The sequence below is a fragment of the Hippoglossus hippoglossus genome, chromosome 15 (genome assembly GCF_009819705.1).
Source record: "Hippoglossus hippoglossus isolate fHipHip1 chromosome 15, fHipHip1.pri, whole genome shotgun sequence".
NCBI lineage: Eukaryota > Metazoa > Chordata > Actinopteri > Pleuronectiformes > Pleuronectidae > Hippoglossus > Hippoglossus hippoglossus.
In genome coordinates, this window is record NC_047165.1 from 4,183,141 (window position 1) to 4,198,382 (window position 15,242).

The 15,242-nt window shown below is 41.6% G+C and overlaps 1 protein-coding gene across 4 annotated transcripts in view; it reads left to right on the forward strand.

Annotated features, from left to right (window-relative positions):
- The window catches only part of gfra1a (gdnf family receptor alpha 1a), a 75,043-nt gene extending 62,053 nt beyond the window's left edge, over window positions 1-12,990 (forward strand). Inside the window, exons 8-10 of one of the 4 annotated variants that reach the window (XM_034608934.1) lie at window positions 4,265-4,446; window positions 9,785-9,838; window positions 11,382-12,990. In XM_034608934.1, coding sequence (XP_034464825.1) covers window positions 4,265-4,446; window positions 9,785-9,838; window positions 11,382-11,549 — 404 coding nt within the window. In that variant the 3' untranslated portion in view covers window positions 11,550-12,990. The remainder of the gene's footprint in view (window positions 1-4,264; window positions 4,447-9,784; window positions 9,839-11,381) is intronic. The other 3 variants (XM_034608935.1, XM_034608936.1, XM_034608937.1) reach the window with 3 other exon arrangements.
- The last annotated feature ends 2,252 nt before the right edge of the window (window positions 12,991-15,242 follow it).

Genomic DNA, 15,242 nt, shown 5'->3' on the forward strand with positions numbered 1-15,242 from the left:
CTGAAGATCCTGACACATGCCGGCTACAGGGTCATGACTAAAGAGAAACTACAAGAGAGAAAGAAAAGAACACAGAGAGAGAGAGAGAGAGAGAGAGAGAGAGAATGTGAAAAGACTGAGAGAGAGGGCTGTTATGTTCTTGCGCTACGTTCAAGATATTTTATTATCATTGTTAACAGATTTCTCCTGGGTGGATATAGCTGGCTCTTTATTTTCAGATCTTACTGTGGATGGTCACATATTGATGTTAGCATCCTCTAATACTGAGCCTTCTACATTTCAGACATTTTTAACAGCAGTGTTGTTTGGTGACTTTTGCTTCGAACAATTTGATTAAAAGGGGGAACTTTTGATGATTTAAGATAAAAAATCACATTAGAATTTCCTAATCTTTTTGCTACGTCTGCTTCTCGACAACAGTTGAAGCTATTTACCAACACATCAGTGCATGTGTATAATAATCCATGCAATATCATACTAGTGCCATCCATTTATCAGAGATCCCAGGATATCCAAACCACTGCTTTAATATTCTCAGGAAGACTCTGGTATTCCAATGATTTAATGTATTCAAAGCTCGTCCAGTGTTGTGCCTCCCTCCGTTTTCTGGGATATGCACCGACTACGCAAAGGTCACGCCATCCAACAGGATCATAATTCGAGTATTACAGAAAACCTTGTTCATGTAAAGTGAGATAAAGTGGTAGACGTCCGTGTGAGGCAAACTCATACAGCTAACACAAATATCTGCAGCGGTGGAAAGATGATATCATGTTTGCTCGAATGCACCACGCTGTTTGCATTGGTGAAGGTTGAATTAATGTTTGGTTTGGAGCTTTATGAAGGTGTGTGTTGGAGTGTGCACCCTTATGTTTGTATCTCTCGTGGACCAATTGGAGTTTCAGACTTTTATAGCGAGGATATTTGTGGACTGGGATTTAGCCAAGTTGACACTAAAGGCTGGTTTTATGAATTTAGACGAAAGCTAGCGTTGGGTTTGGTGTTTATCTTGATCCAGGAAGTTCAGTCCCCCTCAGCTCATCAACAAACAGCTCATCCCCGTTATGATTTTTGTTGCTAGTCAACTAAAATACTTTCAGGGGAAATGTGTTGATGTCATCCTTTCTCAGAATCCATGATGCAGCTCCCAGAGGACCATCGCATCAGCTTACATCGTTGGTTGAGTGGCTTTAACGAGACATTTCAAAAGCACCTCGAGATTTTACACTGATCAATGCCTTCATTTTTTTAAACTTTAAACACCAATGATGGGCCTGATTAAATAAACACATAGTAAGATCTGATATTTTTTCTTGTGGAGCATTTCTGGTCTTTGACCAGTGGAGGTTTTCTTGCTCTACTGTGTGTCTCTTGTAAAATGTCTTGCAATAGTAGTGTCCAGTTTTGGCAGCAATGAGTGTGAGGTACATAGAGTATCTAATGTTTTTGTTGGGATGCTTGGGGCAGGGATTTCATACGTGTAGAAGTACAATCATGTAAGTGAGTGTTATGGTGCTTTCACAACCACATTGTTTGGTCGGGACCTTCACACTTCTTAGTTTAGTCTGAACCTAAGTATCAGGTGTGAAAGGTTCGTTCGACCACGGCCCTGGGTCTGGATCAAACTGCACCATGGTTTGGTTCGTTTGCACTTTTTTGAATAGTTCAGACTTTTGGACCAAGTTGAGACGGAGCTTGTATTTGAAGGATCACTGTAATTTGGCGTATTACAGGACTACTGTGCCTGAGGTTGGTGATGCTGGTAGTAATACCATAATAATATTACCATGGCAACCAAATGAAGTTCCTCATTAATTTTCTCCATTCAAGCAGAAAGACTACCTGCCAGCAATCTGACAAAACGCCAATGTCAGACGCACAGCCGTCTACAGACCAATCAGTGTCAAGTACAGGTCGACGCAGCCCACGTAGGTGATGACGACAGGACGTACGTATGTCAGACAAAATTCTTTAGTCCCTAAATTACAATGTGAAACCAAAACTAACCAGATGAAATGAAACACTGGAACAAACACATGTGATTTGGGAGATTATAGCCTCAATACACTGAATATACCTTATGAAACATAGTGTGTTTGTTCCGTCTGCAGTGGCTGCAAAATCATTTTTATATATTCTGATTTAACAGTAGCAGAGGTGGCTTGTCCTCTGCACTGAATGTAGTGTGAAAAGACATTAACTCCACAATATGTGCTCGGGTTTATTATCCAAACACACTTTAAAGATTAGTGCAATGTACTTAAAGTAGGACCTTCCCTTCTTGAAGTTTAATCTGTGTGTAGAGCAGTGAAACCAAAGAGCTCCCGTCCTAACTCTGTCAGTGATGATCCCAGTTTCACCGAACTCCCGGTGAATAAATATCTTCACGTTCGCTGCTTTGTTGACGACATTTTCAGTCACAGCGAGACATCTTGTGGGATGTCTGTTAATTCCAGAGGTCAATTCAGCAACGCTGATGAAGTGAGGACGTCTCGGGCTCCATTTTGTCTCAGATTAATAGTAACGTCTATTAAATGTGCAGAGTGGAACTAACTCAGAGGTTGTTTCTAGGTCGGGACGAGTTTAAGCCGCAGCCACTTCTGCAGGGGGAAGGAAAGTAAAGACACGGAGGATGAGACCCTGCTGTGCTCTCTGGCTCTGAACAACATGTGTTTAAGTGTCTTCAAACACCACTGAGTTCAGTCCAATTAACAGGATGTCTCCTCTGAAAAACACAAATCCAGTGACGGGCAACCTTAATTTACTCCTCTAGGAAATCCATGTTCTTCTAATGTCTTTCCATCAGAGCTGCAATCAGACGCTAAGCTGTTGTTGACACTGAGTTTGGAGATGCCAAACACTCCCTGGTTCCTCTTACGTTAGGAAACATCTTGAACTGGGTCAGCAGGAATAAGGGAACGCTGGCAAATGTGCAGAGGAAAACGAAGAACATAAGTAGAGGAAAGCAACAGCCTGCAATCAATTTGTCAATTTGAGAACATTTGAGGGATTTATGTTTCCAGTTGTGCTACAGCAGCTCCCTCGGCCCTGCAGTGAAACTCTAGGGCTTGAGGATGTCACAGTGCTGAGGGTTTGGACGTAAATCATCAGATTTGCTGACTTAAGGCTGACACGAGAACAAAGAGACGTACAAGTCACTGTTGAGCGTTACTGGCTGTTACTCAGCAAGACTTCATATCACAACTTCAACTGGAAAAGACAAAAACCCAAGATTGTTCACAAAAGCTTTTGACTTTTCATCTAATCTGTCTGCCCACAGTCATTACTTCTACATCTACGGTGTCTTTAATGGCAATTTTACATATGACTTTGGATTTTAATACATTTTGCATCAGATTTGACAAATGATTCGATGAAAAACAACAGCAGGGTGAATACTTCTGCTCGTATGAAGACATGTGTCTCTGCACATGTATGTGTGGATATCTCAGTGGGGTTAAAGGAGCCATTATGCAGATCGTCTCTTCCTCCCTTCACAGTATCAGGGTCATAATTGACTGTTGGAGGGAAGAATATCATTACGCTCACAAAGCATCTCTGTTAAGCTCAGCTTTTCCTCTGATGTGTGCGTGTGTGTGTGTCTTTTTACATCAAAGCCATAGAATGCTATTAATAGGGCCACTAATGGACCCTAATGGTAAATAGCCACATCAGCACTCAGCTTTTTGACTGTGTGGTGAATTTATAATGGAGGGAAGTGATAACAAACCCTAAGTACCTTCTAACTCACCTTTAATTGTGGTTTAGGCCGTTGCAATATAGAGCTTTATTTTAACATGGGGACTAACAAGCGTGTGATTCACGATAGGATCCAGTTTGGTGCTAAAGGGACCTGCTTGAAAAATACGACGTTGGTATTTCTGTTGTTGGAAAGAAAAGCTTTACCTGCTCAGATTCACCAAGAGACTTGTTTGGAGGCTCTGGGATCGTAATAAAGAGTTGAACTAATGAAAAGTATCGGGGGGGGGGGGGGGCTACATGCACACTATTCTATATTATGAAATACTATTTACATTTACTGCGTACTATATTTGCCCTGTCACAGTTTTACAACGAAAATGTTTACACAATATAAAAGATTCCCAGCATAGTGTCTTGTGCTGTTGCTTTATTGTAGATTGTGTGCAGCACTCTTTACCCTGCCCCCCCTCCCCCCTTAATGTCTTTCACCCACCAGCCAAAAATAAATATATAATTTGAGTATCACAGCTGACAGATTCTGTCCCACCCCTCCCCTCTGTAGGTAATGCCATTCAGGCCTTTGGGAACGGGACAGACGTGGGAGTGTGGCAGCCTGTGTCCCCGGTCCAGACCACCACCTCCACCACCACCCACTACCAGAAGAACCGCGAACGCAACCCCAACACTATTGACAACCACATCAACACGGACCCTGGAATTTACCACTTCTGCGGCAGCCTACAGGTGAGACTCACACACTGGCTCAGGTTAGTTCTGCATTCAGAGGACGACCTGATGCAAAGAGACATTTCAGAAAGTTTGTTTTCTCTGTACAAAGACAAAGTTTGAGAGTTTCCGCTGCTCTTTATCAGAGCTGCTCATCTTTCCATCCTTTTCTATGTGTTTCACTATCTGTGTAATGTATCTCCAGTGTCTGTTCATCTGCTGCCTGTCTGTTTCTTTTGCATACCTCACTGCCTCTTCATCCTCGGCTTCACTCTCCATCTCTGTTTGATTTCAGGCAGACTCCATTTGTTTCATCCAGCGCTGTCACAGTACAAAATCTGTCCAGTTAAAGCAGTGAATCATATGCTGCAAATAAAGTGAGAGTTGTCTGTAGTGAAAACACAAGTAAGTCTGAAGTACGAATGGAGAAGTGGAACATTTAGCAGCGAAACAGGCAGATATTCTTCACAGGAGATGGTGGAGACCAAAGCAGAGATAAAAGAGGAGTGAATATTGAACGTCATGTTACCGTTACTCTGCCTGCTCAGTGTGCAAGTCATAACTGTTTGATAGAACAGAGCGATATCTGTTCTGTGGGAAATTCCGTCCCTCTGGTTGTTGAAAATCACAAATTATATCTTTATATCTTTGGTCATCAAGACTAAAAACATAATTTAATGAAAGTATAGGTACATTTCTAAATGTTTATTTCGCAGTTGTTCAGCATTGAGATGTTACCATTTCCCAATTACCCAATAAGACATATTAAAAACAATATAATAAATTATGTTTATTTTTGTACCTGGTAAGACTCTAAGTGTGTTTCCCTGTTGGAGCCTCCACTGCTGCTCCACAGGAACAAACAGCCGTGTGGCTGATGAAACACTCAACTCATTCACAGCAATCCTGAACACTGGTGAGGGGCTGCTCCCGGGTCTGGGAGGAAGTGAAGATAACACTGTCATTACCAGCGGAGCGAGACTCTGAGGGCTGCTTCGCCCAATAATATTAGGGCAACCTGATGCAGCATCGTGAAACCACTGAAGTTGTTAATTGTTTACAGACACTTACATCAAATCCTCCAGCAACGTCGAGCTGAAATCCACCTTCTGACAAACGGCAGTTTTTACTATCAACACCACGTCTTCTGTTCTTGCTGTTATTGTTCATGAAGACCCTCAGATTTCCACAGCTCCAGTCATGCAAACATTTAAACATATAAAACTAATTTACTCACTTCTCTCCAAGTAAAAGTGGTCGCTGTTAATCAGCCAATCACCAAAAACTAAAACTGAAACAAATCTGTTGACCTTTGTTTCAAATCTTAAAATGCTTTTCTTGTCATTAAATTGCAAATCGTTTTGTTGCAAAGATTAGTTCCATATTGATATATGTATATAGTAATATATATATATAATATAATATAGATATATAAGTAACACTGTAGAAGGCAAAATGTGAACAGCAGGAAAAATACTTTCCTGAGCAACTTCTCATTCTCCTCTTACTTCTGATAACAAACCTGTGTTTAGACCTGAATCACAGATTTTGACTTTGACTTCATATTTTTTATCAAAACAAGATGATAATTTAATATTAGTTTCCCAACAAATATCTACAAACACACACAAACACAGACACACACACACACACACACTAGAAAAGTGGTTTAACACAACAACTCTCTCATTAACTTGTTCTTGACGTGTTATCAGAGCAGAGCCAACAGCACACACACGCACCAGTACACCAGCAAAGCTCATTATCAGTGGGAACTCTGGGTGTGTGTGTGTGTGTGTGTGTGTGTGTGTGTGTGTGTGTGTGTGTGTCTCAGCGAGTGGGTGTAATCGCATATATGTGTATTCTCTGCGGTATCTGACTGTGTGAACTCAACTAACAGTCTGTAAACCTGCGTGTGTGTGTGTGTGTGTGTGTGTGTGTGTGTGCGTGTGTGTGTGCGTGTGTGTGTGTGCTGGATTGGCATGTATGCCGTTGTAATGACACTCTCAGGGGACAGGCATGTCAGAGGACTCACTCCACTCCGCTCATTGATCTCTCTCTATCTTTTTCACTCACACACAGACACACACAAACACATGTTTGTACTTCTATCTTAGTGAGGACACTCATTGACATTATACATTCCCTAGCCCCTTATCCTAACCCTAACCTAAACCTAATTCTAACCCTAAAACCAAGTCTTAACCCTCAAACAGCCCATTGGAAAAGAGTAAGAACCGCTCACTTTCCAAATTACCCTCACTCTGAAGGGTCTATGCTTAAAATGTTCCTCAAACTGAGTACAGGAACACACACACATACATGCTGAATAGTAACCAGAGAAACTCCACTCAGTAAAAACACAGCAACACATACAACCGTGTGTTTACCTCAGCTTGACAGAACAGAATCAAAGAGTAGATGAAAGAAAAAGTTGGACGTTGGAACGTTGGAACGCTGGAACCAGCAGAGATCTCCTCAGCTCTTTAGAGGAACTGGAGGAAAATGGTGTTTGTTCCACCCTCTGATTTGTTGGATTATAAATCGAGTCATTTGTCACATAAAAGTTTTAATTTAAATCACAGTAAAAACCATAGAATGAAGCCAATGCAGAAATGCCTGAAACCTGCATTCTGTGTAATGACCAGCAGAGGGCGACTCCACTGATTGTCTACTTCACACTTTATAACGTCAGTCAACATTTTCCTGAGTTTCAAGTCTTCTTCAATAAAGCTGATGTTCATTTAGTAAATTATGATCCATTTAGAGTCAAATAGACCATAGAGCATCTAGCTATCGTCCAATCGGTGCAGTGTCCTCGACCTCTCAGTCAGGCTCCACCCCCTTCTCCTCACAACTATGGTTACTTCTCGTTTAATAAAAGACAAGATGGCGCTGGACAAAATGTCAAAGTGGAGGCTTCAAACAGCTCAGAAGTCAACGGGTGGCGTCACGATGGGTCGACACTTGAAGCTTTCTTCTTCGTATTCCTTTGTTCTCCCGAGTGTCTCTTTTACTCTTTTCATTCCCGAACTCTCTCAAATGTTTCTGCTGTGTTTTCCTTCTGTGACGTGAATGTTTTTGCAAAGAGAAGCTTAGCTCGGGCGCACAGCAAAGCCGCCACAGATAACAACATATACATGAATGCAGACACACACACACACACACACACACACACACACACATGCACGCACTCGTACACAGCTCTATATATATGTTTGCAAAGCCCGGGGCTCCATCGGCTTGTTCTCATGAATATCGTTGACTCCAGAAGCAGGCAGGAAGGGCCCCGGACAAATATGGAAATCTACCACATGCTAATGTGACTTTTCAGAACAGGGAGGTTTTAGGCAAATCTAAACCAAATGGACACAAAGCAGCAATAAACATGCACATTTGAATTTGTTCACGTCCAGATTGTTTTTTTGAAGTGAAAATAAGGATCAGTTTGTTTAATATACTATAGAATGCTGGGGGGAGGGGGGGGATTTTATGTAATCACAAGTAAAGGAGGTGTGAGGTAATTTAACGGCTGATTTCACCCTGTGATCTCATGCACGCAGTCTTTGCTTTATTTACCAGGGTTTGAGTTAATGTCCGTCTCAGGCGAGATTTCTGATTCCACCTCAATTTAATGCAGGTCAATGGAATCGTATCTTTGGTCGTAAAGAAAAACATATTAGATTTTAGAATTCCAGCCGCGACTGTATGTGTCTGAATAATCCTCAGAACAAACTGTACACAGTTATTTGTTATGTTGTTATTCGAATGTGGTATATTCTGAAAGTTGTGCGATACTTTTTTGGCAACTTCTAAATTCCTGCTTCTTAATGGCTGAATTAGTTTGTTTTTAAATCACAGTGCTGACGCTACAACAATGAATTCACTGCAGCGGCAGATGGAGTCTGAATGAGAATCAACATTTCAACATTCACATCGGTGTAATTTCAATCTCTGAATGTTTTGGCTGTGCAACACAAACGAGGAGCGCCCTCGGGATTCAGCAGCGAGCTGCGGAAGTTTATTATCATGATCCTGTCTCAGTGTTTGTGTCTGAGAGGTGAAAATGTTTAATTCATCCGAACAATGACTCCACACACAGATGGAACCTCCTCCTGAAACACAAACTGATGCCAGTTGTGTTTAGTCATCATGTTCCTCAGACCACTTATACTTTCTGCTTCCACGCTTAAAATTCTGGGCGTGTTCGTCGGTTTGGGTCTTTTACACAGAGATCATGATTTATAGACATCATTCCACGCAGGCGTTGGCTCCTTTTTCAATGTAGAGCCGAAGCAAAGGTGTTTTAACAGAACATGGTTTCTTTCCATGGCCACTACATCCTGTACATCCCCATTTTAAATCTGAATTCACTGTGGTGAACACTGGAGCCATTTATTATTCTGTCACACCTACAGCCCGAGCACAAACACACACATGAATACCCAGAAACCAGAGCTGGAGTTACACTCACTTACAGCAGGAACCAAATGGGTTTGATGATGGGGTTGATGGAGAATGGATGACCATGGCAACCCTTGTTCGCGGGTCATTAGAAAACAAAGGAGAATGAGAATTTAAAAATACCTTTTCTTAGGCCACAAAGTCCTGCAGCAACAATCCAACATAAAATCATGATAATCATTCTCATTCATACCGTGATTGACACGTATGCAATTAAAGCATCAGTCATTGGTGTTGTTGCAGAGCAGCATCGAACCCTCTGATCCACACGTGTTTGAGGAGTGTGAATCAAAGACCGTGTGTTTGAGTAAGTGACAGTGACTGACTGATAAATCTGTGATGAAATCAGACTGTGGTTCCGACTGCGTCTCTGAGCTGGGCCTCTCTCTTCTTCTCTGAGTGCAAATATCGACTGTAAAAGTTGAACAGGCTCTCTGGGTAAAAAGAAATCTCCAGGGTTACCGTTGTTGTTTTTTCAGCTGAGCTCCAGTTTCTGCCCCAACGATCAGATCAGCGCTGAGCTCTCACACACACACACTCGCACAGACGCTGATGGTTATTGGTATTTCAGTCGCAGTGTTTGAACGCTGGCGTCTGCGTGTCGTCTGTACCTGGTGTGTAAATGTGTTGGCAGATTATTCTAAGTGTAATTAGTTTGTTAATTGTTCTATTGATTGTTGATCAAAGCAAATGAATCAGTGCGGATTGTCCCCGTCGACTCGCTGTTCAGGCTCCGTGCGCCCAAAGCCACAAACTGCCGGTGTTCAAATCCTGACACATAAATCATCTGTTTGTTATTTGGATCTTTGTCACTGAGGAAATGAACATGTTCATTGTGGACGTTGAAACGTTCAAACACTTGTTGATAGTTCTGTGTTTCTCTGTTTTTCTGTCTCAGGCTCAGAAATTGAAGTCAAACTCAACTGTGGATGGCGTCTTCTGTGTGGTAAGCTTTTATTGTCGATTATATCATGTGAATACATCTTGTGAATTTTATAATTGAATAGAGGGTAATGTATAAATGAAGTTAACAAATGCTGGTAGATTTTAAGAAAAATACTTTAGTCTCAAAGACCTTAAAATCCAATTATCTTGATTTCAGGCCTTGAAAAACTCATACATATGATTAGAAACCTCTTAAAACAATTGGATCATGAATAAAATGTTACTTTAATAACGTTACATTAACTTGGGTCTTGATTTTAAATGTGTTCTTGGACAAAACCAATGTGGAATCACTCATATAACCTGTGCGCTGCTTTACACTTTAACATCAGGCATTTAAGAGCAATAAAGGAAAAGTTAACTGATTTATTTGGCAATTTTCTTTCATGTCCTATGTATTTTTTTCTTCTTAAATCACATAAATAAGATGTTTCAAAACGTCACAGCATAAAAACTAAGTAAGAAGTGAAAAACATCTTGTAATATAGATTTTGTGACCTTTGCCAAAATAGCAGCAGTGACACATCTCGTGTTGTGAGCATGTTTCAAGCCTCTGCGCTCCGACATCTGTAATTTGGGATAAATACAAAATCGTGTAAGTTAAAATTCAAAAGACTTGTTTGAGTTACGAAATGATCCCGGACCGTGATCCTGCTGCCACGGCGACGGCCTCGCGCTCCCTCCCGCCTCCTTTGTAAACTCCTGGTCTTTGTAGTTCCTTTGAGGCTGAAATGGGATTGTTGCTTATCTGGTGGCTTTTAAAGTTCACCGCAAATGTCATTGTACAATAATAAGGCAGCGTTATGCACTGGACTGACATTTAATAGAAGCAGCGACAGGTCTCGAGGAGATGACCCAGCCCTGAGCTTGCTGCTTTATTAGCAAGCCAGAGAACGTGGCTGAGGCTCTACACACACGCACACACACACACACACACACACACACACACACACACACACACACACACACACACACACACACACACACACTCTCATGCAAATGCACACAGACAGACTCACAAATGTGTTTTTTAGTTTTCCCACTGTGGCCTTTTACTTACAGAAACAACCTTTAGATTTTTCACTGTGTCACAGCAGACGAATGTATTAAAGATTTTATGGATGATTTTATTCAATTAAAAAGCCTAATATCTTCAAATGTGCCACATCTCACATGCAGGATTTAAACTGCAGCCTCAACGCTGTTTAGTTTACTACTTATACAGCTGCCGGTACATTTTTACTACATATTCAATATCAGTATGTATCAATATCATGATAACTCGGAGCTTTACTGATGCAAAGCATAAAAAATAATACTCGAAAAGAGGCTTAAGCTTTTGTCCCATGTGAAAATTCAGCTTATTAGCTCAGTATTAAAAATCTGTCAAAGATCATACAACATATTTGTTTGCATAAAAAAATTTATGGAACATCTTAGCTAAAACTAAATTAAACTCATTAATATTAAATAATTTATTAAAAGCTTTATTTATTGATTAAAAGTTTTAAAGTAAACGTCTCCTCTCTGTGTCTGTCTCTCAGGACCCTCAGATCGACGGTCCGAGTACGTCCAACGCCATCCTGAGTAACTCGGCCTCCAGACGGCCTGCGGGCCCGACCTCTCTGCTGCCCCCGCTGCTCTGGCTGTGGTACTGCAGCCTGCCGGCCCTCTCCTCCTCCTCCTCCTCCTCCTCCCCGGGCGACTTGTAGCCTCGACGCTTCAACGCGCTCCAACGAACTGACAAACACACATTTGTACAAAAGAAAAAGCAAAACAAGAAGTTCTATGCTTTCTTCTCAGTAAAACCTGTCGTACTTTTATTTCCCTCTGGAATCTGTCTCTACTTTGATTCGTACTTTGTTTGTTTTTTATTGAATTTTTGTTGTTTTATGGGTTTTGTTTCTTTGCATTGCAGCTGTGTGCTAAAACAGTGATCTACTATATCTACTCGGTTTGGCTGTGTGTTCCCTTTCGGTTAGTTTGAAAAAAAAAAAAAAAAGGGATTCAAAGCTTTTTCGTGTTGCTCGATCGGGCGGAAATGACAAAGTACTCGAGGATTAACATTCCAACAAACCACAGCTGGTGGCTCTTGGGTCGGTTCACACGATGTAAATTCACATTGACCTTCACTGTCGTCCAATCGGTTTCCACCCACGTCTGTTTGTGTGTTGAGGCTATCGGTGGGATCTTTCGCTTAAAAGTCACAGTCCGTTCAGTATCGGCTACGTTTCATCACGCGGGCGACTCGTTGGGTGTTCTTCTCTCTCCCCTGTGGTTTCGTGTTTGTTTCGGTCAGGGACGAGATCCGGTGTTTTTATCGACATCGATATTTACCTGAAAAATAAAATGTCACTTGAAAGTATTTCCTTTTTCCAGGGTGAACACCAACAACCTGTAACATCAGAGGAGTCGCAACATCTGCGTCCAAACTGTAGCTCAAGCTGAACACACGTCGCCTCTGGCAAAAGCACACAGGCGAGGACCCACGCACACACAAGTACCGCACACGTTCACACACTCAGACACACACACAGAGAAACACACACACGCCACCAGGCTTCTGCTCTTCTTTTTTTAACGCATTGTTTGGCCGGCAGAGTGATTCCTCTCTGCGATCACGCGCTGCTGTGGATGTTCGAGTCCACTCTGCTCATTAGTGATTGTACATACGTGTAACTGTTAGAAGTCAAAGCCATGTTCAGTGTTTCTATATGAAAAGTGACGGAGAAGCTGCTGCAACTTCACCTCAACCTGTGTTGTTTTTATTGAGTTTTGACGTATCTCGCCGAGTCCTGAGAACGGACACGAGCCAGAGGACGATCCAACGCTTACTGTCGTCGAGTGAAGTCAGTGGAAACGAAGCTTCTTCATCGGGTCATTGTTACGACTTGTCGCCTCAATTGTGAAACTGTCGACACGTTTTTCTGGAGCGATCGCGTTGAATTGACTGTTTGCTGAGCTCCGCCTCCTTCAGTCACCGCCCAGACGCGTAGCATCAACACACTTTACTCTAATAACTGTGTCAGAGTGATGCATTGAAATTATAGAATAATTGGAATTCGATTTCAGGAGACAGAAGTTACATTTGACATCGTGACCATTGAAATGGTACAAAACTGAAAAAACAACTGTTGCTATGAAAGCTAAAAGATTGACTTATGTTTGTTGATTGGAAACAGAGTTTGGCTCCTGACTGGGACTGTTAGCCGTAAGCTAAGCATGCTAACATTAGCAGCTTTCGTTATAACGTTGATAAATTACTTACACGTCTTTATAATCGTTAGTATCGTTGCTAAGCTGTGATTGGACAGTTGCTGTTAAAGGGGGAATGTTTTAGCAAATGGTCAAATATTTACTTTTCTTTTTTTCTGAAAATGACTCAAACACGTGACATGTGACTTCGGTACCGTGAGTAAAAAATCCTTTATTGTACGTCTGCTCCCGGTGACTTCTGCGGAAAAAAATATCTAAAAGCCACAACATCGGTTTCACGTTCGATTCTCAGACACGTGCGTCCGTTTTCATCAGCTTCCCCCCCTCAGAGGAAATCCAAACTTTGTGGTCAGGACGTGAACGTACGTCGAACCTGAGCATTAACGACGCGCTGCTTCAGTTTACGTAGCTTCTCAGAACACGGTTAATGTGTCGTAGAACTTCTGTGTTATTTACTGAGCATCAACATGGTATATGCACTGTATGTACTTGGCTGAAACTATAAATCGGACAAATAGACGTCCGATGATTTTTCTGTTCCAGAGCATTGTGAGCTATTTTGACATTCAGATACTACGTTGAATACGCCGGAATATTGTTTTTTTTACAACTACCTATAATGTGTATATTTCTCCCAGTATGTACATGATTATGGAATATTACTGCATCTGAGAAGAGGATATCAATGTAACTCTGTAGTTCAACACGACTGTATTTCCTCAGCTTATTCTTTTGTACCATAGCCCCGTTCACCACATTGCTTAACTATAGTATTGTTTTGGGTTTATTTTGGCTAAGATTTGAACTTATTTTTCTATCTTTTACGACTTTTTACTGTGGATGAGTTGAATCGAAGGAGACGGACCGGCCGCTTACTGCTCCGATTTAAATAGCTCCTCTGATTTTTGTTGTTTTTTACAGACTGTTCAGAGCCATTTCCAAATATTACTTTGGTTTTACTGCTGAAAGAATTACGGTTCCAAGAAGAGAGAGAGACGATTGTTGTTGCATGGTGACTGTGAAGGAAAGATAAATATATTCTATACCATAACATTTAAAAAGGTTTTTTAAAGGGTATATTTGACCAGAGGTGGGCGAGTGGGTTCAACCCCACGGACTGAATGTGTGGAGGAGACGTTAAAGAGAAATGTTACGAGACGCTACAGGACAAACTTCTCTTCTTGTGTCTTAAAAAGCAACTGTTGATTTTATATTTGAATCCCAGAGTCGTATCTTCACAGGCGCTGGAATATAAAGAGACGGTCGAAAGTTCCTCGGGTCGAAAACTGGGGCACTTCCTCCTGATGTTAGGAAAATTAAAAAAAAAGATGGTGGATATGTTCTCTCCATCCCATCTGTCGTTTTAAAACACCAGACATGGCTTCTCTGGAGACTCCCTCAGCTCTCTGGCATCATTAACCTCTTAGCTTGTGAAAATGTAAAATCTATTGTACAAAAAGTTATAATTAAAAACTGTCAAATCACCAACGCTGTTTGCACATGGTGTTTATTTCACAGCTCGGGGGAGGACACATAGAAATGAGCCGTGCACGCCTGGAGGATGACCGACAGGCGACGGCGAGGATGAGAGAAGGTCTGAGGTCAGGTGGTCGTGATCCTGAGACGCTGATAAGACGTCGAGAGTTAATGTCAATGACCTCGGGTCACAGAGCGGAGAGAAGAAAGATGAAGAGAAAAGAGATGAGAGCAGATAAAGAGAGTTTCATGTTTGGACCAAGAGAAAGAGGAAGAATCAAAAAAATCACTTTTTCACCTCAGCGTTGGTCCAGAACTGAAATTCTCAAACTGAAACATTTGTGAAAGGTTTTTATTTTCATCTAAGAAACGTCGCTAAGTCTCATATGTGTTAATTTCCTCATCGCTGCATGAGTTACAGTAACACTGTCTTATTTGAGCCAGGAGCGTTTCAAGGGACCTGAGGGGCCCCAGACAAAAGGGACCTGAGGGGCCCCAGACAAAAGGGACCTGAGGGGCCCCACATTGAACCACACTATACCCTAAAAACACCTAAAACATTCCAAACTTCAAACAATTCTTTCACTAATCAAACTGTTAAAGAAAGTCCGGACTGTGCATTCACATGGATAAAAGTCACTTTAAGGATCTGTGCGGTCGTCCATCTTTATTTACTCTCTATGGTTTTGATCGAGCTCTGGAGCCTTTAACTT